Genomic DNA, 11,923 nt, shown 5'->3' on the forward strand with positions numbered 1-11,923 from the left:
AAGTACATGAGTAACATTGTACTCTAGTAGAAGTGCATGGAAAATCATACTAAATAATGTGAGTCTTATTGTCTTTTATATGATGGTCATATTGTACTCCAGTAGTAGTACATGACAAAATTATGCTAAGTGTTTTTGAAGGAGTATTATTCTTCGAGAACTGAACCTTCGCACTTAGCAATACGATTGGACATTGGGATATTTTCTAATAAGGTCCGGAAGACCTCGAACAGGGAATGACCTTTGGGTGACTAATGACACGATTAATGAGTGAAGTCTGCAACTTCTATATTTAGCATTATGCTATATGCTTGAAAGTCAGAATTGAATCACATCATGATGGTTTGCCTGAAGCAAACAAGTTATGAATTAAATAATCTCATCATCAATGATTTATTTGGCATTTATCCTCCATGTGATTATTTGAATAGCATCATAAATTCATAATGCATATCATATGCAAATATATGTGAATGCATTGACATTATACATGTTATGTGTTTGCATATTTTTATGTGCAATTCTTTTAAAGTTATAAAAGACCCAAATTGTTTTGGCATGAGTAATTGGGTCGCTTTGGGCAAACATAATGAGTCAGATATTTTTGGGGATATCAAAGGATATCAAACTTGATTGAATCAAGATCTGACTCACTGCATATCATTTAAAACCCCATATACCCAGTACGTACGTGATAAACATTTCCCAAATCTGCGTTTATATTCTTAGTATGCAATCTATTTTACTATATCACCACCATAGCGTATCTCTAGGGGCTATTGAATGAAACTAGGTATATATATATGACGATCATTGAACTCCGTCTGATTGTCTAAATACCTAGAGCCTATTATTAGGGATCAATAGATACGCTGATTGCATACTTAATGAAGATCGGTTCTCGGCATTAGGGGGAGATAAGGCCCAAATTTAATGAAATGCCGAGAAGTTCCATGAAATGGAAAATTCTTCATTAGTTAAATCCACGTACTAGTTATACTGAACTAGAAGTTCGGAAGATAAACTATTTGCAATATTAGCAAATAATCTGCCAAATATATATACTGATCATGCTGATCAGAAAAGAGTGACTATGTCCTATATATAATCCCTAATTTGGACCGAATATCTCTACTGATACTCCTTGACGCCAGAAGTGTTGAAGGTCTATCAGTTTATGAGATAAGGAACACAATACTAGATCTAGTAAAATAAACATTATCACTCTTATATTGATAAGAATTACGTCCTGAAGACGTTCGTCCAGATGACGAAAACCCTAGTAAGATGCACCGATCAAACATAATACTAGGAATGCGGAACGCCAGATCCTAATATCTTTGGGAAATGTCAACGATCTGGTTAATTTAGAAATTGTCATGAATGGAAATGTCAACGATCTGGTTAATTTAGAAATTGTCATGAATGTGGGAGTCAACGATCTGGTTAATTTAGAAATTGTCATGAATGTGGGATAAAATTATAATAGTTGTCGACAACACAAGCCTATATAATTGCTCATTTAAATAAACTGGATCCAGGTGAGGTGCTAGAAGCATCCTCATTATTTAATATTTAAAAGAGCAATTAAGGCATAGCTCAACTCGCTAAATACATTCTCTTTATAACACACACCATAAGGAGTTGCTCTACTCAGGCTGAGAAGATTACTTAGTAGGTGAGCATCCTGACGAGGAATTGCCCTACTTTGTAAAATATATATAATGGGCGAGCAATCCTGACGAGGAATTGCCCCATGAAAATTATATAAAAGGTGAGCATGACGAGGAATTGCCCCATGAAAATTATATAAAAGGTGAGCACCCTAAATATGTGAAATGAGAATGATGAGGTGGTATAATATAAAGCGAGTTTTGTAGCTCATGGGTTCACGCAGATATAATATAAAGCGAGTTTTGTAGCTCATGGGTTCACGCAGAGACCCTTGATTGATTTTAATCTCCCACGTAGGACGACATTAAGTTCCGCTACATTACATCATTGGCAGATTAATAAAATTAGATATGCAGCTGATATAGGTCATGACCAGATTAATAAAATTAGATATGCAGCTGATATAGGTCATGACCACATAATTATGGGTCATTAGACTGAGTAATTTTCTTCCTGAAGAAGAAATTAAATATATTATGTGATTCTTTAAAGGATTGCGAATGGAGTTATTACCCTCATTTAGAAGGGATAATATGTACCATAAGTGTTCTTTAAAGGGTTGCTACTGTGCGTAGAATTGCTATGTTAGCCCATGCCTAAAAGACGGAGTTTTTGAAACGAAAGACTTGGGAAACCCCAAGTATCGACCTGAAGATCGAGCTTCTTCTTGAAGAAGTTTTATACACCAGTTAGCCTACTTGAAAAATGTCTTGAATAAGTATCATTTAACGGTTATATCTCTTGAAGTAGATAAAGGACCCGTTTAGACTCATGATACTTATCACATTAACGGTTGTATCTCTTGAAGCAGATAAAGAACCGTTTAGGCATTGATAATTCATTTGTAACCTCCTCCCACTAGCAGAATACTTAATTCTGTCATTAGCACACATTTACACCCACTACTAAGTCCATTATTCACGAAATAACTCTGAAAATAATGATTGGAATTAATCAAATTAATTCTGTAATATCAAGAGTCATTAGCACACATTTACACCCACTACTAAGTCCATTATTCACGAAATAACTCTGAAAATAATGATTGGAATTAATCAAATTAATTCTGTAATATCAAGAGTCATTAGCACACATTTACACCCACTACTAAGTCCATTATTCACGAAATAACTCTGAAAATAATGATTGGAATTAATCAAATTAATTCCGTAATATCAAGAGTCATTTCTGAACGGACACAGTAGGTGAAACGTCGCGTTCGAGAGGTTACTAGAGTCGCAGTGCGAGACATGGTTCAGACTGTGAACCATCTAGACATCGCCGTGCCACTACTAAGTCCATTATTCACGAAATAACTCTGAAAATAATGATTGGAATTAATCAAATTAATTCCGTAATATCAAGAGTCATTAGCACACATTTACACCCACTACTAAGTCCATTATTCACGAAATAACTCTGAAAATAATGATTGGAATTAATTTGAATTAATTCCGTAATATCAAGAGTCATTTCTGAACGGACACAGTAGGTGAAACGTCGCGTTCGAGAGGTTACTGGAGTCGCAGTGCGAGACATGGTTCAGACTGTGAACCATCTAGACATCGCCGTGCCACTACTCAGACCATTATTCACGAAATAACTCTGAAAATAATGATTGGAATTAATCAAATTAATTCCGTAATATCAAGAGTCATTTCTGAACGGACACAGTAGGTGAAACGTCGCGTTCGAGAGGTTACTGGAGTCGCAGTGCGAGACATGGTTCAGACTGTGAACCATCTAGACATCGCCGTGCCGCGAGACGTCGAGAAGTGCAAGCTTCGAGACATCATGCCGGCAGCGAGGCCGCGCGACATCGCACTCGCACGCGAACGACCTTCGAGAGGTCGACTCCGCTGAGCTTCGAGACATCGAACTACCTCTCGAGGTCAGCTCATTTGAGCTTCGAGACATCGAACTACCTCTCGAGGTCAGCTCATTTGAGCTTCGAGACATCGAACTACCTCTCGAGGTCAGCTCATTTGGCATAACTTAGCTCGCAAGGCCAGCCACTTTTCCGAACGACATTCGTGCCCGCGCACACAAGTTCAAGCCTTTCCGAACTCATTTTGGGATTTGATTTGCACCCCCTACGCGCGAGAGAGAGCCTCTATGCCATACAAGTCAATTAGCTTTAAAAAGGCTCTTGTATTTATAGTGGGGCAAATCTTCATTCCCAACCAATGTGGGACAAAGCTAATAAGTTTTTCCTCACTTAAAATTCCATCTCAAATGAGTCTACTTTAAGAACCAATTTTTCATTCACCCATTATCCATTTTGAGCGTATAATATATCGATCTCTTCGTCTCACTACGAAGAATCCGAATCCACTTTGACCCGACCCAAATCGGATGTGGACCCTACATATATTTATACCACAAAATGGCCACTTAAAGTGCTAGTGCTATTTTTCCAACATCATCACCATTTTTTTTAATCGATCTATTTGTTCTTTCCTTTTCGTTCTCTTTGCTTTTTGTTTGTAATGGGGTCATATTTGTTTTTGTCGATAAGAAGAGTACAACACAACCTTATTAATAAGCATTTGAAATACGTATGTATGCATGCTCAATTAATTTTCCCACATTGATTGTCATAGCTACCGTATACTTTCTCGGCAAAGTGCTTTCACTTATATATATACCCATTGCTTTCACTTAATTTGGATGATATGATTTTAGGGCGGAGGATGGTGTTATACTTTCGATGATTGTGTGAATTATACAAACAAAAACTTTTTTAACCAAACTGCTGGACTTCAAAAATTTAGCGGTATATTGAGTTCCGACAAGATGCAAAACCCAGGTTGCAATTTTATATATTTGTATATATTTTTGATTATTAATTAGTAATACTCTCTCTTATTGTACTTTACTTTTATATATAACTAACACCGAAATGTGTTTAGATTTTTTCAATTGGAATAAAGTAATGATCAGGTACCGCGATGGTTCATCATTTACTGGAAACTCAAAAAAAAAAGAGAAGATATAACGTAAGTAATGAATTTTTATATTTTTTGATTTGATTAAATATATTATTTGTTATAAAAAATTTAATTTTGTTTGCATATATGTAGGGCACTAAACTATATTTTAAAGGAGCTAGGATTTTTGAATCCACTTTGAAGGTGATGTTGAAAAAGGGAATGAAGCCGGCAAAGAATGTAAAGATTTCAGAGTTCTCTATTTAACTTTTTAATAATTTAATTACACTACAATTCTTTACTTAACTATTTTTATTATTATTAAATTAAGAAATGACACGCTTAACTATATTATCCTTGATTTGTTATATATGTTTATAAAATTTTAGGCTCTTTTGGTTGGGGAGTCCGCGGGAGGAGTGGCTGCCATGTTGCAATGTGATAGATTCCGACAGAAATTTTCAAACTCCACTTATGTCAAATGCCTTTCGGATGGTGGATATTTTCTTGCGGCGTAAGTTTATACTTTTGTCATTTATTTTAAATTTATCATTTTACTTACTGTGTTGAGATTTGTAATGATTGTAACAAATTTTCATAGGAAAAAGCACAACTTTGGGAGTAGAAGTTTCCTTTTGTCCATCTTTGAAGGAGTGGTGAATTTACATGTATAACCTTACACACTCTTTAATATACTCCGTATTATTTAACTTAAATTTATTATTAATCAACGTGTACGTTTGTGTGGATCAGAGACCAACCAAAATGTTACCCAAATCTTGCACCTCCAAATTCACTCCTCAAATGGTAATTAAGACGCAAACTATATCACGGACCAAAGTACATTATACACAATATATATATATAATTGATTCTAAGTTATATGTTTTGTTTTTGCAGTGCTTTTTCGCACAAAATGTGCAAGATATTCAAACCCCAATTTTCTTCCATCATGTCGAAATTTGATTATGTTGAGGTTTCTATTTTAATTTGTCTTTTCTTTAATACGCACCCATATATATCATTTATTGAATTTAAAAATAATACTCCGTAAGAATCAATTCATTACAATATGCTGTTAAGGCTAATTTTATTTTATCTAATTCAGATTGCGTTTACTGCTGGCAAATCATATGATGGTTGCATGAATTCCACAACTTGCACATCCGATCAAATTAATCTTATGCAAGCTTAGTGTTGCAATATAATCATTACAATTATTTTCCTTAATTGCAACCAAAATTTACTTTAAAAAATATTTCATTTTGCATTACACAAAACTAATTTCTTTTAATAAAAAATGCATGAATTTCCACACTTAATTTGTTGTGTTATTTTAGATTTGCGATTGGAGCTGTTGGATGTGTTACCTGAACAAGACAACAGTTCATCAACAGGATTCTTGATCGTATCTAGTTATGGTCATGTGCATACACTATCTGCTCATTGGTATGAGCCCGCTGCGGGAACTAACAAGGTACTTAAAAAGTATTAATATTATAATAATTAACAATAAATTATGTATAAATACAATATATAGCTATTAGTACAAGTTCGGATCACTATATATATTTATATTTATTTACTTGTATATAAAATTGTATGCTCTCCATAAATAAATATTAATAAAAGAACTAAATAATGTTCTTGACATGAAAATGACGAATTCTTCCCTAGAACCCACTAATATTTGTTATTCTTCCTTTGAACAGACAAATAGGCAATTTTATTTGGGGATTGGTATTTTGATAGAAAAGTAGTACAGATCATTGATACGTGTGACCATCCCTATGGCTTTTTGTGTGCCTTTCGTCCTCTTCCATTAAATTGATTAGAGTAGTCCGTAAACAATAAATGAATGGATTCCAACTAAACAACGCGTGGAAGTCTCTGATTCGAACTCATGATCTTTTGCATGGCTCTGATACTAAATTAAAGCATGTGCTACATCTCAACTAAAAGCCTAAGCTGATAGTTGGACTACACAGATTATATTTATACTCACATACAGGCATCCCATAATTCTTGTCCAACCGCATCGTACTCTATATGATTTATAAAGTTATTATCAAACGATGATTCAAACTTATCTGATAGAGACTGCGCCCAATCAAAGTAGCAATCCCTGTCCATGTTTTTTGATTTCAAACAACACTCCGGATACCCACTGGTTAGTAGCAGATAAATCGGGTCAGAAGGTATCACATAAAAAACAGAACCAAAAAAAAAAAAAAAAGAGAGAGAGAAGAAGAAGAAGAGCAAATACTAGCTAGGGTCCTCTGAATTTGGTGATTTCATCACATTTAGTTCTAAACTTTTAAATTGATCATTTGTGATTTTTCGAGTTTCAAAATGTTATCACTTGTAGTCAATGTTAAAATTAACCATTTGTGGTCTTCCGAATTCTAAAATGTTACTAATCATGATCCTCCAAGTTTCAAGATGTTACCAACCGTGGTCCAGCCGTTAATTTGTTCAGTTTGCACCGTGTAAATGAAGGACAAAAATGTCCTTTCATGTTATTCTTCCATTTTTAAGTGAAAAATATAGCCTTTAATTTGGACCCAGCAATGCACCTGCTTTCTTTTCAATTCTTCTTCTCCAAAGAACTGTTAATTCCTTTACAACAACTATGATATCATTTATTTACCAAAAAAAAAAAAAAAAATCAGATGCATTTGCTATGTCCAAACCCTGTACATCTATCAATATCAAATACTGTGCCTCACCTGTTACATTTTCCTTATTATCAACTGTTGCATACGAAAACCGTATTGAAAACCCCTAATAAAAAATATATGTACCTTCAAAGTTACCATTTTTTTTGTCCTTTTTGCTTTTTGTACGTATGGAATGGTACAATGTTCATTCATCAATGAGAACACCAACATCAATGAGAACACCAAGGTTTGATTAATAAACATTTTAAGGATGTGTATAATTTTGATAATTCTATGAGTTTAAAACAATAATTTTATTGATCATGAATAGTATATATATATATATATATATATATATATATATATATATATATATATATATATATATATATATATATATAAAGTATCTACTATTTAATGTACTAATAAGAATCAATAAAGTTAGACATATAATGGGTACTAAAAATGTTCATCAAATTATTAAATGAAATGAGTTGTTCAGGTTGTTTAGAACAATGACCTAAGAACCTGCGGACAAATCCAAACCACTGACCTAGTAGATCTAACAGTTCAAAATAAACAAAACTTTGTAATATTTATCAAAAAGACCTCGCTCATATAAAAAATTTGTAATATTTATGAAAATGACCCGCTCATTTTTTTTTACTTGATTTCTCATCCACCAAATCTTGCAAATCAATGGTTTGGATTTGTCCATGTGTTCTAACCTAAGGATTGGTTCTCATATGATATATATATATATATATATANTATATATATAACCTATCTACTATTTAATGTACTAATAAGAATCAATAAAGTTAGACATATAATGGGTACTAAAAATGTTCATCAAATTATTAAATGAAATGAGTTGTTCAGGTTGTTTAGAACAATGACCTAAGAACCTGCGGACAAATCCAAACCACTGACCTAGTAGATCTAACAGTTCAAAATAAACAAAACTTTGTAATATTTATCAAAAAGACCTCGCTCATATAAAAAATTTGTAATATTTATGAAAATGACCCGCTCATTTTTTTTTACTTGATTTCTCATCCACCAAATCTTGCAAATCAATGGTTTGGATTTGTCCATGTGTTCTAACCTAAGGATTGGTTCTCATATGATATATATATATATATATATATACACACACACACATACACACACGGTTCATGATCAATAAAATTATTATTTTCAAGTATATTTATTATTTTGCAAATAGTAAAATTATTATTTTCAAGTATATTTATTATTTTGCAAATAGAAAATAAACCACATATAAGTATTCAATTGATCTTTAACGTACATATGTTATTTATTACCTATTTTTAATGACAAACTGTAACTCGTAGAATTATCAAAATCATCATACACATCATTAAGTTTATTAATAAGACCATGGTATTCTCATTGATTAACGAACATCATACCATCCCACACGTACAAATTAAAAACCAAAAAGAACGAAAGGAGGAAAAAAAATGATAACTTTGAAGGTAAATTTTTTATTAGGGTTGTTCATAGCGTATAACGCAATACGATTTTCATATGCAACGGTTGGTAATGAAAACAGTGATGATGACTTTGGGTTTCCAGCATTTAGTATTGATAGATGTAATAAGAGGTTTGAAGCACCTTCTTTTAATTGCTGGTGGAATGATCCACCTTCTATAGACGTTTTGCCTTTTGTTGATAATATTCCCAATAATAATCCGTTACTAAGCAGTGAGCTTCCGGAGTGTTGTTCTAATATTAAAAAGATGGGCAGGGAATGCTATTTTGATTGGGCCAACCGTCAATCATTTTTTGCAACTATAGATACTCTAGGTTTAAATCGTGAAAGGTACGATGATATGGGACAACTATTATGGGATCGCTGTCAAGAATAATAATAATAATAATAATAATTATTATTATTATTATTATTATTTAATATTTTTTATTGTGCCTTCGCGAATAACTAATTATGCATTCATTTGTACTGTAATGTTTAATTGTGTATTCACGATTCACGAATAACTAATTATGCACATGAAAACATTATCCAAATGCATATGGGGTGAAATAGGATCGTGGATCTTGAATGTACAAGATAAGCCTAACGTTCCTACTTAATTTTATTAAGATTATTTATCTGGCCAGATTAGTTACTGTATCATATACAGATAAATAAATAAATAAACAATAAGTAAAAAAAAAAAAAAAAAGGAACCAGACACCGAATAATTGTTTACGTAATGAGCGGGGGGCAACTCACGTCAGCCTAATCCATTAGATGATCACAAAGGGGTACAATGAGCAACACAACAACCATACAATCTACGGTTTACAAAAAGATTTCCACAAACGCCTTTATCATCTACAAACTGACCATGTGCATGCCACAATCAAGCATCACCAATACGACATCATCAAACATTCATACAAAGCTGAAATATCATTCGAAATATTGATAGGAAATTATATAGAGCTTTGGTGAACTGATGGACCAGATTTTGCAGGTTTAAAATCGCCAAGAAAATCCATGATTATGCGTTGTTTATATAGTAGAGGCTCAACCAAAATGATCTGAAATAATGCAGCTAAAATCCCCTCAAAATAAGTTGTTGCAATCATTTAAAAGTCATCACTAAACTTGGATCAAACAACCAGATTTAGTTGGAGAGAATTAAGTTCAATTCGTTGATCTGCGTTCTGACCCTGATCCAGACATCCTGAAGCAGCAGATTGCCTCATATCCCGACACTGATCCAGAGTAACAAAAACACCATATGAAATGTCTTGGCCCTGTTTGGTAAATGGCTGTTGGCTGATTGGGTTGGCTGTTTGGGTTAGAAGGTATGATTTGTTGATAATATTAGCTGATTGTAAAAAGTTGTTTGATAAATTAGCTGTTAGCTTAGCTGATTGTAAAAAGTTGTTTGATAAATTAGCTGTTAGCTGAGCTGATTGTAAAAAGTTGTTTGATAAATTAGCTGTTAGCTGATAGCATTGTAAAAAGTTGTTTGATAAATTAGCTGTTAGCTGATAGCTGTGTAAAAAGTTGTTTGATAAATTAGCTGTTAGCTGATAGCTGTTTGGAAAGTTGTTTGATAAATTAGCTGTTAGCTGATAGCTGTTTGGAATAATTTTTTTTCTCAAAAAGTTAATTGAAAATGCTGCTTTGAGTAGCCTTTTGAATTTTAGCATTTTAGAGTTACAAAAAGCTTATTAACCAAACAACTAATAGTGGTCAAATAAGCCAAAATTGGCTGATATGCTGATAATTTACCAAACAGGACCCTTATGTTTTGACTAATAATTCGGCCAATATAAAAGGCTCCAAACGTATATCCTTTGTACACTTGCATGGTATATGTTATTCTTCACATTTATTCTTATTCCTACGTACACTATGTATTATCATCACAAAAACATACCAATCCTTTATCACCATCTTCTATCTTTTTTACTCACATCTACTTATATAAATATAATTCATTTACTTACTCTTAAAGTTGAAAATTATTCACATTATTGCCATTAAAATTTGAATTCTTTTAATATATAGTAATACCAGTTTTGAAAGACCACCCATTTTTGTCTTCTGGTCACTTACTATGAGAGATATAATATTGAATTCTACATTTACTTATATATACCAATTCCAATTCAATTAATCCTACTGCATTTCCATTTCCATATATATATATATATATATCATCATCATCATTAACGTGAGAGAAAGGACATAACATTTCTATACGTCAGCATTGCCGGCCATATATATCATCATCATCATTAACGTGAGAGAAAGGACATAACATTTCTATACGTCAGCATTGCCTAAGGAGTAATACTACATATACTCTCAATTCACACTCCCATTCTCTACTCTATATGAGTTAGCATGCTTTGATTGATCAATTTAATAGGGGGCCATGATGTTTATCTATTATCTTTTATTCATCCTCCAATCAAATTTGAACACAACTGAGAGTAAAAGTTAGAAGTATGATTTAGGGAGTACATAAAGTATTTTTGTTGCCTAAGATATTTACATAGTAGTACAATCATCATACATTCATACCTTCGGCCTCGATTCCTCCTCATCCCACCTTGTCTCATAAGGTCCAACTCTTCATCCAATAGTCAAATTAGTCAAAAATTATGATTTTTTTATCAAGTTATCAATTACTCCGTATTAGTTTTAAAAAATATTGGTAATTTGGTAAGTCATGGACGTTTAAAAATTACGATTAACGAATAACTGGAGACGAATTGTACATTATCTCCAGCTAGAGACGGGGTAGGAAGGTGGGGTCGCTTATTATTATTATTATTATTATTAAGAAAATTGTAATTTATGCCCTTCTATAATATGCTAATTATCAAAAATGGTACATATATTGTTCCCCACGTACTGACAAAAGAGCAATATTTACACCACGGAAGAGACAATATATGTATTATTTCTATGCATGAAGTGTTCAAACTGAAAATTTTTTATTTTGAGAATGCCGTTGTGCCACCTATAGCAAAATTAACTCCATTTTTAAAGTTTAGAGTAAGAGATTTTATGAACGAATTGAAAATAAGTGCTTCGCCTTCACATTCTCACGCGTAAATATGCATTAGTCTACGTCATTATGTTTGGCCTCCATGTAAAGAAAA

The 11,923-nt window shown here is 32.8% G+C and overlaps 1 protein-coding gene across 2 annotated transcripts; it reads left to right on the forward strand.

Annotated features, from left to right (window-relative positions):
- The first annotated feature begins 4,087 nt into the window (after positions 1-4,087).
- On the forward strand, positions 4,088-6,132 carry LOC116013349 (pectin acetylesterase 8-like). Of its 2 annotated transcripts, none has more exons than XM_031253161.1 (7): positions 4,088-4,673; positions 4,758-4,844; positions 4,994-5,118; positions 5,206-5,272; positions 5,358-5,411; positions 5,505-5,580; positions 5,945-6,132. In XM_031253161.1, exons 1-6 carry the CDS (start codon positions 4,626-4,628, stop codon positions 5,568-5,570), a joined length of 447 nt encoding a protein of 148 aa, XP_031109021.1. In that variant the 5' UTR covers positions 4,088-4,625; the 3' UTR covers positions 5,571-5,580; positions 5,945-6,132. The 2 variants fall into 2 exon arrangements, with proteins under 2 accessions (XP_031109021.1, XP_031108941.1); XM_031253081.1 differs by having other exon boundaries at positions 4,088-4,483; positions 4,587-4,673; positions 5,358-5,580.
- Positions 6,133-11,923: the final 5,791 nt, after the last annotated feature.

The sequence above is a fragment of the Ipomoea triloba genome, chromosome 1, assembly GCF_003576645.1.
Source record: "Ipomoea triloba cultivar NCNSP0323 chromosome 1, ASM357664v1".
NCBI classification, from domain to species: domain Eukaryota; kingdom Viridiplantae; phylum Streptophyta; class Magnoliopsida; order Solanales; family Convolvulaceae; genus Ipomoea; species Ipomoea triloba.